The sequence below is a fragment of the Asterias rubens genome, chromosome 13 (assembly GCF_902459465.1).
Source record: "Asterias rubens chromosome 13, eAstRub1.3, whole genome shotgun sequence".
NCBI lineage: Eukaryota > Metazoa > Echinodermata > Asteroidea > Forcipulatida > Asteriidae > Asterias > Asterias rubens.
In genome coordinates this window covers 3,981,896-3,996,103 of record NC_047074.1, presented here as the reverse complement: position 1 = coordinate 3,996,103, position 14,208 = coordinate 3,981,896, and the positions used below count along the sequence as shown (strand labels likewise).

The window sequence follows — 14,208 nt, the reverse complement described above, 5'->3', positions numbered from 1 at the left end:
CTACAATGCACCTAATTCCAAGCTTTACGCGCGTGCCCCAGTATTTGCCAAAAAAGTTCTATGCCGGGCCGCGTATATAGGCCAGTGTGCCCTCTAGTTTGTATATATAATTCTATGGACTAGTCTTAACTCTTTGTAAAATCCACCAAGGGACCAAAATGTGAAAACAAGTGTGTATCTACACAGTGTCACAGTGCGACAGTTCAAATCAATAGAATATTTATCTCATTAAAATTGTCTTATTGGTAAAACTTTAAGATGGTTTTAAAATTAAAGATGAGGTTAGGTGTTATTATTCTGGACTTGTCCGGTCATGAGTTTACTGGCCCGGTCATGAGTTTACTGGCCCGGTCATGAGTTTGCTGGCCCGGTCATGAGTTTACTGGCCCAGTCATGAGTTTACTGGCCCAGTCATGAGTTTACTGGCCCAGTCATGAGTTTGCTGGGCCGGTCATGAGTTTGCTGGCCAAACACATTAAAAAAAAAACTGGCTTCTGCCTTCGGTTCAGTGTTAGTTTTGAGCCCTGATGCATATACATGTATAAGCTTTAACATGCGTCAACTGATATAGTTGTGTAAACTTCATTGTCAAAGGTGCATAAAAAAGGAGCGCTAGGTGCATGGAATTATGCCCTAGATGCTGAATACATGGAGTTGTGCCAACCAAGTAATGGCCATATATGATTGTCGCTCAGATTTGTCTCTACTGCCGCATATAATGGGATCAATGTATCACTCATAAAATGTATGCACTATTTAATAAGGCAAAAGCTTGTATCCACTTCATGTATATGGGGTATAGGCAGTTCAATAACTGTAAAGTACAAGTATGGTCGATGGGTTACTTTTCATCTGAGGCGTGTAGCAGAGTCACTTGGGTCGGGTCCCAGTCAAAAAGGGACTTGTTTTGACTGGGATCAATCGCGAGTCACTTATTAGCACACTTTGCTTAAATTGTTACAAAACTAAATAAATTGTACAAGATTAGTTAAATTGATCAATAACAAATAGTTACTCAAGAAAGGGCTGAAAGGCAGTTGACACTGGTAATTACTCAAAATAATTACTAGCATAAAACCTTACTTGGTAATGAGTAAATGGGAGAAGTTGATAGTATAAAATATGTGAGAAACGGCTCCCTCTGAAGTGACGTAGTTTTTGAGAAAGAACTTGATTTTGAGACCTCAGATTTAGAATTTGAGGTCTCGAAATCAACCCTCTAAAAGCACACAACTTCGTGTGACAAGGGTGGTTTTTATTTCATTATTATCTCGCAACTTCTAGGACCAATTGAGCCCAAATTTTCACAGGTTTGTTATTCTATGCACATGTTGAGATACACCAAGTGAGAAGACAGATCTTTGACAATTACCACTAGTGTCCAGTGTCTTTAAGCAATTAATATGCCAACTTGTGTTTCAAGACAACTGAGTAGGAAAGTTTGGCTTTCTGCCATTCATTAGTCAACATAGGCTGGTTAAATTCTGCCTGGGAATGGGAAAACTTCTCCTTGCAACACAAATGTAATAGTTAATGCACATTTTGATTGTGTCAGGAGCCATTTTATTGCTTACGCCTTATTATGATAGTGGGGAAAAAGTTTATGTACTTTGTGTGCCGGGGGAAAAGGGAGGCACATGTTGAGATGATGATACCCTTTTGATTACTTACCAAGTTAAAGGGGCACTATCGTAGCCAGCATTTTTGATCATGAAAGTAGTGCTCTCCTTGAAGAGTTAAAATTTGCAAACACAAAATGTCCAATGTGTCATTCTAAACTTTGTGAATAGTTAGTTGCTTCTTGGTATATGCCATTTATTTCTTCCTTGCCATGATGCAGAGTTATGTTTTCAATATGATATCACTAAGGGGGGGGGGGGGGGTTTACCTGTACATTACACCAACCAACACATTAGTTCTCTGGGGACAGCCATTCTACCATACGAAACATGTTGACTGGTTCCTAATGGTTTGTTTGTTTAGATGATTTTCCCATCAAGGGAATTCGGCAAACTCCTACAAGGGGATATAAAAGCCAAAACTGGCAACAGCCAATCTCTCTCATACATTGGTTTATGGACATAGCCCTTCCAGGATCTACCATACAAAACCTGTGCAAATTTAACATCTATTATATCATTGCGGTACACGCTGCCAAAACATAGGATTCGAACTGCCTCTAGCTACCGGGCAACCTCGGTAGTCTAGTTGGTATATAAGACACTGCTCTAGAATTGCAAGGGTCGTGGGTTCAAATCCCATCCCGAGTAACATGCCTGTGATATTTTGTCACAGGACTCGGGAAAGTACTGAGTATACAGTGCTAACACACATCAATGTATGGGTAAAAAAAAAAAATTAATATTGTTTATCACCGATGCAAATTTAACATCTATTAAAACCTGTTCAGTTGACTAGTTCCTCGGGAACTCGGCAAACTTTCACAAGGGGATAGAAACGCCAAGCTGGCAACAGCCAATCTCTCCCATACAGACATTGGTTTAACGTCTATGATTGCACAATTTATGAAATTGTTATTCAGTAACTAGACAACAAAACCTGATCTAGTCGTTGTGAAAACCGGTTAGCTTGGGGATTCAAACCAACAACGTTGTGATTGCAAGTCCTGCAGTCTCCACTGGACCACAGTGACCATGGTCAATGCACTGGTAAATGTTAATGGAGAGCAAGGGATAGTTAACGTAGTTATGAGTTTAAATTTACAGGTACAGAAATGAAGATTCAAAACCACCAAAAACGACAAATAATTAATGTAGAACCAATTGTGTGTGAAGCCGAACATCCAATCGACTTTGAACATCGACCTAAAAAGTCTTTAATTTTAAAAGTAGGACAGTTTTAATCGTTGAATTCCAGTTTGGGATTATTTTGATGTTCATACAGTGAATGAAACGGTTCCAAATCCGACAAGTCCTTCTTAAGGGCAAGTAAGTTTTTCCGTTACCGTTTTTATTTTCAAATCTAAACATGCTTTCATAATAATTTTTTTAATAATTTGGTGTAAAAAAAATTTCACAGTTAAAGAATAGATAGCTCGTTAACTCATTACCAAAAGAGGAACATTTATGGGAAAATTATTTGTAAATAATGTATTGAACGAAAGTTATTGTTAAAGATCTTGTTCACGCTGTAACTTGTGATGAAACAATGACCACAATAAAGCTGCAGAAAAAGCAAGTAAATACTAGACTGTGTGTGCAAAAGTGTTTTACAAATTGAATGTCGCCTTCTGTTGGCGAATATGACTCATGAGGTTTGGGGACCAATTTAATTCTAACACGCGGGACTTTCCCTTACCCTACATCTACGGGACGCAGAGTCCATAACAGTTTAAAACGGGTTAAAGTTTACGTTCAAAGGTACATGTATCGTCTTTGGATAGAGAATAATTGTCTCTGTCACGATATTTCGATATGTTTAATACCAACATCGATATTGACGATGTTGTTTTCAAATAATTTTATCGTATCTTGACGATAATAAACGCTGTGTTCATTGCCCCAAAATTTACGACACAATGGTGATATGGATGTGCCATTAACCAAGTACATCTCAAAATCAAAACAAAATAAAATTGTGAATTTTTTTCATTTGTTTCCCCTTCTAATAATATTCTCTCTCCCCCCCCCCCCGAAGATCTGCGCTGCTGGCAATGCGCGCGCCGCGTCCTTGTGATGATAGTTTGTTGACCCTCATAATAACCAAGTTCAACAAACTTCCCCATTGCCCCACCAACGCGGTACAGTCGCGGCCGCATAATGTGATGTAGGATTGCGAGCATTATTTGATGTACACCACTATGCGGTCGGGCGGGCGGCGGATGGAGATGCATTCAAAATAGTCAAGAGAGAAGTTACTGAAGACGCAATTTTTAAAAACCGGTGAACAGATTAATTCTTATCTGTAAGCTTCGATCGGCAGACAACATTTTACTGTCATAGTTATCTTGATGAGGAGGGGTACGATTGGACTTCTCAACTACAGGTGAGTTTATCAACAATATCTGGGTTTTTTTTATTCGTTGTAATTTAATGACAGAACGTCAACAAACGTGAAGTCATGTGGCCGTAGTATTTACAGATGGGTTTCACTGCTGCGCCACAACTCCTTAACATTTGACCCGCGCCCGAGCATGGAGGAAGGAAAACATAGCTTTAGTACAGGACAGGTCTTACAAATAAATATAGCTGCTAATAATTTTGCTTTAATAAATAAAAAAGGTAATTTCGATAGTATTTTGTTATTTGATTTGTGCTATTTCTGTTATGTCTTTATGTGTTTTTTATTTTTATTCGTTTACAACAATCTCTGGCACTCTGCCAATATTGTTGCTACATTTCAGATGTTTATGCAGACGTGGTTTGTTTCTGCTTGTGTATACTATTATTGGAAACACTTGAATATCATAATAATTTCTTTCCTCCCAGTGACAGTTGTGAATCTTCTTTGTTGATATTTACCTTTTTTAATTACCTTCACACAAATTCTACCCGCACTTTTAGAATCCAGGGTTGTAGTTGTTTTTTTTGTTTTAATTGAACACACTGCTGCATGAACCTGGGTGTTAAAAACTTGACGCAATGCGTGTGCATTTTCATTATGCAAAATAATCAACATCTTAGTTATGGGTGTATATTTTAACACTTATAAAATTATGTTTTTTGTTTTTTTTTACCCATAGTTACCGATGTATGTTAGCAAATTTATATCTATTATGCAATTGTAGTTTTAAATTTTGCTTATTTTTTGTGTATTATGTGACAACATCCATAATTTTGACACCACAGTATTTGCAGTGTTTATACTACTTAGTTCCCACTGTATAGACAGAACCTCTCAAAAAGTCGAGATTGGTTCACCTTGACGCTCATCGATGTTTTAACCTACCTCCATGTTTTAACCATGGAGCAAAAATTACTGAGTTTCGGTGGTTATAGTCAATAGCCGCTTCATTTCGCTACGAATTCACTCCATATGCCCAAACGGGCGTCTCACGAGTCGTTGTAATTCTGTAGACTGAATTTTATGTCATGTAATGGCGGTTAGTTCTGCATATTTATTACCAAAATACAAACGCAACAACCGCATCATCATTCCTTCCCGGATCTTTCCTACGAGAGGAAAGTGATCTATTATCTCTGTTCATAATGACACAGTCGGCTTAACAATGTTGTAAACAAACTACGCAATGGCAAAGTTTGTTCACCTCTTCCAGGAATGATCATGTAGCTGTGTACGTGAGCTTGTGGGATAGCGGTTTCATGTATAAGACGTCTAGACTCTATACCGTTGACGTAGGCTGCAAAAATGGTGTGGCTCTGCGCCCCATTCATAAAAAAAACCACATCCAAGGACAAAGAAACTCTCTTTGAGCCGCCACATACTCAACGCGCAGTCCGCGACCGCTGGCTTCAAACAAACCTGGGTCAACAAACTATTGTATCTCAGGCAGGGCAACAAACTTTTGTTAGGTCCGGATTGTACCAGCTGTATTGACCGCGCCAATCGCAACTTTACTTGACCCACGAAATAAAGGCCTTATTTTCGCTTTTCTGAAAGTCTTTGCATTCACAACCAGAACGAATGAAATGTCACTTTCTGGAAACCGAAACCAGTGCGAACTTAAAAACATTTTGCATTTCAATACTTTAGGGTCTGGCCTTGGGGTGAGCATGGAGGAATATAGGGAATATAAACACATTAACGGCCAAAATATTTGGTTCTAGAAACTATAGACGTTCGGTATAGCTTCAGTTTACTGATTGCGTTAGGGGTTGTCGGAGATCATATACGATATTAACATAAAAATGTTTGTAAAATGTTGATGAGTAAATAATGTGCATCAATTTTTGAAAAGAAATGATGAGTCTCCACTTTGGGATGGGGAGGGTGAGGTGAGAATCTTTTATAAGTGTGAAACGAATTGGACGTTGATAAATAACTTTGCCACTCCCTAGTAAGTACGTGTATGCTATGCCTAATACACTATTTAAACAGTCATTGTCCAATGCATGTTATCACTGGGCAACTGTCCATCCTCACAACACATCAGTTGCCGGGAAAGAGGACCACTCTAGGACTTGACTGATCTTGCCCCCAACTATGACGATAAGGTGGGTGACCCGACTTCAGGGCTGCCTTGCGCTGCCCCTATAATTATGCCCAATATGATCCAACTTTGATTTTGCTGTTTAGATTGTCTGATTGTCCACCAAACAGCGGAGTTTTGATGCGCACGCGCACAAAAGTTTTATGGTTGTTCTATTATTCCCTTTTATAAAGATTTCCCTGAAGTTGAAGTTGAACACAGAAGTATATTGTGGGGTCCATTGTGCCATTGTGTAAAGTGCCCCACAAGGGCATCCCCGTAAGCTCACACAAGTGTATAAACACTTGCCATCGGGGATCGGATCCTGTTTTCCTTTTTTATGTAAGTCCAGCTTTTGCTTTGACATTTCTCCGACCGGGAAAGAGTTCTCCTCTGTTGTTATTGAGGTCCCCGGTTTGCCTGTAAAACCAGTTCAAGAATGGAACAAAAACCTGTATGTTTAATGTGTCCAAGTCCTTCTTATACACTGTATACACGTGGAATACAGGCTTGCAATCAACTGGGGTTCAACGACGGGTTGCGACCTTATCTGTATACTTATGCCATACAGTAGCCAGTGAACTGGCCAAGGATCAACCCCCACAGTATTGACGTTTTGATAATAATAATGTAATCTATACGTAAACTTTCATATCACAGGAACTTCAATTTGATATCAGATGATTTTGGTTACAATAGACCCTTTCAAACTGCCCTTGTAAAACAACAATTGGATACCGCAAACTAAACATAATTGATAACTCACCATGCAATGCCTCAAATCCCATATAAGGATTGAAATGCTCAATACTAAAATGCCCATATTATTTTATATTGTTTGGAGCTTATTTGGTGTTTGTGTCAAACAATGTAACATCACTTTGTTGACGTCTTTTATAGAGGAGTTACAAGTTTGACTTCAACTTCACCCATCCGAAGAATGACCCGATCTCGAGATGACGTCATAGTGGGAGGAGGTACTGACGTCACGGTGATATCAGAAATATCACCGTGTGACAGTTGTACCCATTTGCAATCGGTATGTATTAATCACAACTTTGAATAAATTATAATTTACACACTTTCATGAAGTTCCCATACGAAATCGTCTTCGGGCAATCTATCATCAGTTTAAATTTTTCTCAAGAGATTATTTTTTATGTAAGTGTCCACTACTCCACTGCCTTTAAGAAAAAAAAGGTAGGCAAAACAATAACATTAGAACGCACATTATGACGCGTGCGGCAGCTAGCTTGAGAACTACTTTCGCTCCCTTGCAAAATATGCATGCCCATAAGGTTATTATGCAGTAATGGGAAATTAAAGTTAAGACTTTTATCTAAATTCAGATTGCTTATCATTATGTGTCCATTGACCAAAAAAAAAACCTGCTGCAACTTTCTATAATTCAAAATCGTTGATAAACTTCTCTAGCACGGCGCGATACTGTTCTCACTGAACAGCAGGGGTTATCATCAACAGGTGGATATTTCATTTTGAACATCAGATGGGCTTCTGGGCCCAATTTCATAAAGCCTGTAACTTGCATTCAAACTCTCTAAGCACAACAAAAATCTTTCTGAACAAAAACGGGTTACCAGCCAACATTGTTGCAACTGGTGTTCCACTCCTTTGCCAAGCATTATTTTCCGCCTAACAGCTTTATTATATTGGGCCCCGGGTCCAAGTTTCTATTCGTCAGCAGTTTTTCTATCTCCCGATTTATATAATAATAGTAATATCGAAGTCTTATATAGCGCACGTATCTACCAAACAAGGTACTCAAGGCGCTGAGTATATACAAACTATCAGAAAGATTATTACAGTGATGAATTTTGAGACCCAGTTATGTAATGCGACAATTCTTCTTATTTCGTGGATTTACTTACAGACCCCCTTGAAAACCAGCAACAGCATCAAACCTGGACGTCTAGATCTGACTCTACGTGAGGAGGTGAACGTGTCATTTGCTGGCTGTGGATTCCTTGCCATCTATCATCTTGGAGTGGCTACATGTCTACTTAGAAAGGGGCAACATTTTATATCCAACGTGACCCGGTGGGGTGGATCCTCGGCGGGGGCGATTGCTGCTGCAGCTATGGTCTGCTTACCAAATAAACTAGGGGTAAGCAAATCAGTTTTAAAATTGATATTCTTAACGCTATTTCTAACTCTTATGGTCTGCTTACCGAATAAACTAGGGGTAAGCAAATCAGTTTTTGAAATTGATATTCTTTACGTGATTTCTAACTGTTTTGCCTTATCATTTTATAAAGTAAAGCTTATAATGACGGTCATAAATATTCAGACTCTTGCGGGCCCGGAAGTACACGGATGCCATTTCTGTTATACCCAGTGTCCAATTTCATGGGGCTGCATGCTTAATAAAAATAAGCAGGATACAAATCACAAATTGTGTGTATTTTAGATGGTATCCTGTTCTGGTAAGCATCATTTTGTTGTACATTGTATTTAGCTACTTTTTGTGCCCTAGCAGCTCAATGAATTTGGGCCCAGGGCTCAATTTCATAGAGCTGCTCAGCTGAACAATTTGCTTAGCATGAAATTTCTTCCTTGATAAAAACAGGATTACCAACCAACGTTCCATGTGTTGCATATTGCTTTTTACTGGTATTCAGCTGTTGTTTGCTTATCCTGAAAATCATGTGGTTATTTGGTTGGTAATCCTGTTTTTATCAAGGAAGAAAATTCATGCTAAGCAAATTTTTGTGCTTAGCAGCGCTATGAATTTGGGCCCAGGTCTTATCTTTGATGACTCTTCAAAAGTTTCCTTACGGGAGTATTTTTCCCGGCATCCACCATCAAATACACAGTGTGATGTGTCTTCAGACATTTTTTTCGCGGCAAAATTGTACCAATACAATGCCCTCTGCAGAATGAAAATTGCCTTGGGTTCATGAGATAAAAGGGCTGGGCTCGATTTCACAAAGAGTCAGAACTAGTCATAACTTAGGACTATGTCCTAGCATATCTAAAACTTAAGGCAAGTCCTAAGTTAGGAAGAGTAATCCTTCCTAACTCGAGATGAGACTATAGTCTTCACTCTTCGTGAAATCCACCCCTGCTCTATATACCGTGTACGTATAACTTATTGATTTCGCCATTTCGAGGTTCAAGTTGGTAAGAAAATGCCCAATCATGCACCAAAAAATAGGCATCATGCTAGTCTTGCCCCAAAACGATATTGCTCGATATTGGATAGTGTACTGCGCTCAGTTGTAACTCGATATAGCTCGCCAGACTACGACGGAGACTAGTCTTGCCCCACAAACCAGTCATAAGAGGGTGGCAATGCTCTTCTCTACAGTCTTCCTAACAACCAGATTTCCAGACTTCAACGGCTCCAAAATACTGCTGCCCGCATTGTGACACTGTCTAGAAAATCGTGTTCTATCACCCCCATTCTGAAACAACTACACTGGCTCCCTATCTCTCAACGAATCATCTTCAAGCTGATGCTCATTGTCCACAAAGCTCTTAATGGCAAGGCTCCCCACTATATTTCTGAACTGCTTCAAGTTTACACTCCATCAAGGAATCTTCGATCAAGTTCTATGCTTCTCCTCATTGAACCCAAGTCTCGACACTCATGGGGTGACAGGTCTTTTTCTTCAGCCGCGCCACGCATCTGGAACTCTCTACCACTTAATCTTCGATCTTGTCTTTGTACTGCAAAATTCAAGTCTCTTCTCAAAACTTATCTTATGTCACAGGTTTTCAATGACTAATTTTGTTGTGTCTGTTTTTTCTTTGTGTTGTGTTTTGTTTTTGTTTTTGTTTTTGGTTTTACTGCGCCTTGAACACCCAGCAGGGTGGATATGTGCGCATTACAAGTCTTATTATTATTATTATTATTATTATTAATATCGTCTGGGGGCAAGACTAGCATCATGCAGTTTCTCCATTTTGAAACCCCGAAGATTGTAGTAATCTGTAAAACTTGATGTGTTTATAATAGGATGCCGTTCAGATGCTTCGAGACTTTGTGGATACCTTCCAAAAGAAGCCTTTAGGACCCCTAACGCCAGGCTTCAATATGATGGACTACCTACGAACTGAACTAGAGTATTATATACCTTCAGATGCACACATACTGGCTAAGAACAAACTCTACGTCTCCGTGACTAGGGTTGCGGACGGCAAGAATATACTACTGACAGAATTTCACTCCAGGGAGGAACTGATAGAGGTACATTGTAAAACAATTATTGTAGAATGAACAAGTAAATAATGACCAGCCTATATACAAATACAAGAGTGAGAATAAAAGTTTCTCAGATCTGGCACAAGAGGGTTGTTTATGGTGAGAGCTGTTGAGAGAAGCCATTTTTGGTCCCCCAAAAACCGCATAATCACACACACACTATGGGTGCCAGAACTAGACTGCACATTGGGTTGATGCAGTCGGAGTTGTGTATTTAGAGCGAAGCCAAACGGAGGAACCGAAACGGGGGTCCAAAGAAAACTGGTTCCTCGACTGGTTGGTTCCTTCGTGTTGCAACTCGGTACACAGCTCTGTCTATCAACACACTACTGTACACAAGTGGGCAATGGAAAGATGGTTAACCGCACTCCGAATATGACTTCATTTGATTTGGGTCGATTATAATTGTATTATGTATAAAATAACCCTTTGCGTGTGTGATATTTTTTCAGGCATTGCTTTGCAGTTGTTACATTCCAGTTTACTGTGGCTTCCGAATTCCCACATTTAGAGGACAGGTAAGCTGTATACTTAGATTTTAAATCCCTAAACACTGACAGCGTTTAACGCTTCTCAGATTAAAATTTGAGCATAAACACCCTAATCCTTTCTACATAAACACATCACTGTTAAAGGCAGTGGACACTATTGGTAATTACTCAAAATAATTATTGGCATAAAATCTTTCTTGGTGACGAGTAATGGGGAGAGGTTGATGGTATAAAACATTGTGAGAAACGGCTCCCTCTGAAGTGCCATAGTTTTCGAGAAAGAAGTAATTTTCCACGAATTTGATTTCGAGACCTCAGATTTAGAACTTGAGGTCTCGAAATCAACCATCTAAACGCACACAACTTCGTGTGACAAGGGTTTTTTTTCATTCATTATTATCTCGCAACTTCGATGACCGATTGAGCTCAACTTTTCACAGGTTAGTTATTTTATGCATATGTTGAGATACACCAACTGTGACGGCTAGTCTTTGACAATTACCAATAGTGTCCACTGCCTTTAAATGTTTCTCAAAATGCTCTATACATATCGAAAGCTGCTGAAGGCTTTTACATATAACCCAAAGTTTTTATTGCCATCAACTTTAAGAGTGATTACCAAACGTATACCTCCTTCCCTTTATTCAGAAATACATTGACGGTGGCGTGACAGCCAACATGCCATTCTACCCAGTCGGTCGAACGATTTGTGTGTCGCCCTTCAGCGGGCACCTGCAGGACATCTGCCCCGCAGATCGGACGTGGTTGGACCTCAGTTACGTGGTTGCTGGTCACAGCTTCAGGGTATGTTCGCAGAACGTTTGGCGGGCACTGATGGCGCTGTTCACACCCAGCCAAGACACATTGGATGAGTATCTAGAACGGGGTGACGATGACGCAACTAACTTCTTGAAAGAAAATGGAATGTTAAAAAAGGACACACAAACAAACAGCAATGAACAGTAACGTCACCTTTCGGCTCATGTCACTAAAATACTCAGGAAAACTACTGTCAAGATTGAATTTGTCTCCAAGTACCGAAATAGAGCATTTGTTTCTTGACGTCAAATAGACATCAGAAAACGGCTGCCTACATTCTTTATAAATAATTTTTTTAAGAAGAAGAGGTTATTAAAGGTCCCTCAACTTTCAGTTTATAGTTGAAGTAAGCAAAATGTGTCACATTTTTTCTTTTAATTTATAAGCCTTTACAATAGTAAAATGTAAATACATATTTTCGTTAGTTTCAATATTTTTGTACGAACATTGACCTTGCTTTTTTGTTTGTAAGAGTTACCTATGAAAGTATTTAGCTTGTGAATTTTGTAAATATTATAAAAGGCTATAGAGAGGCCTTAAAGCAGGGTCACACCGTTGTCGAGTATTGTTTGCAGCATTCATAAATTATGTCCGAATATATGGCTTCGGTTGCCGCGTAAAGTATCACAGCAGCCAACTTCATTTGATTCAGACAAGCGGTATTACTATGGTCTGTAGTGAGGGGATTCGTAATATAGCGCGCCACCAAGAGCTTTGACAGGGGAAGGTTCTTTTAAAACGGCCGACGATGGGATAATATTAAATTGTATACAATGTAGAAGAATCTTATATGCGTATACAATCGCATTGTATATGGCCTACTTGTAAGCACAATGTACCAACAAGTCATAGAATACTTCCATGTATTGTGTTTTTGCAAAGTTTAACTCAATTTTGATAAAAAACTTTTCGTTTGAACTATGACTGAGGTTTGTCCTGCTATTGTGTCCACGAAAGATGAACGAACCTCATAATTCTAGCAATAGTATGTCACTATTGTGCGTTGCAAAGAATGTAGATTTTCCTATAGTCAAATCCGAGGGAACCATCGCGATACATCGCAACTAACGTTTGGTGGAGCATTTTATTTAGATCCCAATATTATTATTGTAATCTTTAAAAATGTCGAACGAAATGTATGTAATTTTTGTGTAATAATGAAACGATCGACTTATATGAGCCTTAAATCTGAAATTCTTTAATTTAAAAAGTCGACTTAAATGTGTAAAGTGAGAGTTTTGGTCTTTGAAAAAATCACCAAAGGTGTCCAGTGCCTGTATGGTTTAAATGCTGGTCAATCCAACCTGTGCAGTTTGTATAAAATTGTTTAGTTTAGTCCAGTGTTGTTATCCGTCTGTCGTCAATAAATATTGTTCCTGACTAGATTTGTGTGTCACATCGATCAGTATTTCTTCAAGAAAATGGATCAGTATTTTCATTTACTTTTATTTTTATTTAAAAATCGACAGCTGAGCTAGCCTACTGATTTCGGAACCTCAAAATGAGGTCGGTATCGTTCTTTAGAAAATGAGAACACATTTTTTTGATCCCAAAATAAAACATAGCCATTTTGACGCACTTTATAATTATACATTCCTCTGTGATTTTGTTTAAAAATCATTTATTCATTCAATGGTTTATTAAAAATCTTTTCAATTCGCTGCCAGCATCAGAACTACATGAACAGTTACATAGTTAAACATTTGGATTAAAGCATTACATTACTAATTAAAATGGCATTAAAGACAGTGGACACTATTGGTAATTACTCAAAATAATTATTAGCATAAAACCTTACATAGGTAACGAGTAATGGGGAGAGGTTGGTAGTATAAAACATCATGAGAAACGGCTCCCTCTGAAGTGGAGTAGTTTTCGAGAAAGAAGTAATTTCCTACGAATTTGATTTCGAGAACATCAGGTTTAGAATTTGAGGTCTCGAAATCAACCATCTAAAAGCACACAACTTCATTTAACAAGGGTGTTTTTTTTCTTTCATTAATATCTCGCAACTGCGACGACCAATTGAGCTCAAATTTTCACAGGTTTGTTATTTCATGCATATGTTGAGATACACCAAGTGAGAAGATTGGTCTTTGACAATTACCGATAGTGTCCACTGTCTTTAAATCTTACACAGAAAAACGGAGATGTACTGTGTACTCTAAATGGAAGGAGAACAGTTACATAATTAATTTACACTCAAAACGGAGATTTTTTTGGGGGGTGTTTGATGTTTTTGTTTTACATTAAATTCTTACCTTGCCTTTGACACTCTAAATGGGAGGGATTTTAAAGGCTGGTCCAAAGGGATTTTAGTTGGGGACCGGTCCATTTTTTGATTTACACCAACGTCTTTGTAATTAGGTACAACAACGTCTTTGATTAGGACTTGAAACTTTGGGCCCATGCTAAGTGGCCTCATCTGGCCTGGTGGGAAACATGACCGAAAGTAGGTAAAACCATGGCACAACACACCCATTTTATGGTAAGTGGCCTCATCTGTCCTGGGAAAAAAATACGCCGGGGCCAGGGACTCAATATCAGATTGAGGAATATAAAAG

The 14,208-nt window shown here is 38.7% G+C and overlaps 1 protein-coding gene across 1 annotated transcript; it reads left to right on the top strand.

Annotated features, from left to right (window-relative positions):
- Positions 1-3,796: 3,796 nt before the first annotated feature.
- LOC117298903 (patatin-like phospholipase domain-containing protein 4) lies at positions 3,797-13,235 on the top strand. Its single transcript, XM_033782281.1, has 6 exons — positions 3,797-4,005; positions 7,010-7,148; positions 8,001-8,234; positions 10,089-10,319; positions 10,787-10,852; positions 11,474-13,235. Exons 1-6 carry the CDS (start codon positions 3,971-3,973, stop codon positions 11,789-11,791), a joined length of 1,023 nt encoding a protein of 340 aa, XP_033638172.1. The 5' UTR covers positions 3,797-3,970; the 3' UTR covers positions 11,792-13,235.
- Positions 13,236-14,208: the final 973 nt, after the last annotated feature.

Excerpts from the sequence above, each read along its gene's own strand:
- LOC117298903 (XM_033782281.1), top strand. The coding sequence starts at position 3,971 with ATGAGGAGGGGTACGATTGGACTTCTCAACTACAG. Across the intron at positions 8,235-10,088 it reads GCTTACCAAATAAACTAGGG|GATGCCGTTCAGATGCTTCG; the intron begins GTAAGCAAATCA and ends TGTTTATAATAG. Across the intron at positions 10,320-10,786 it reads CCAGGGAGGAACTGATAGAG|GCATTGCTTTGCAGTTGTTA; the intron begins GTACATTGTAAA and ends ATATTTTTTCAG.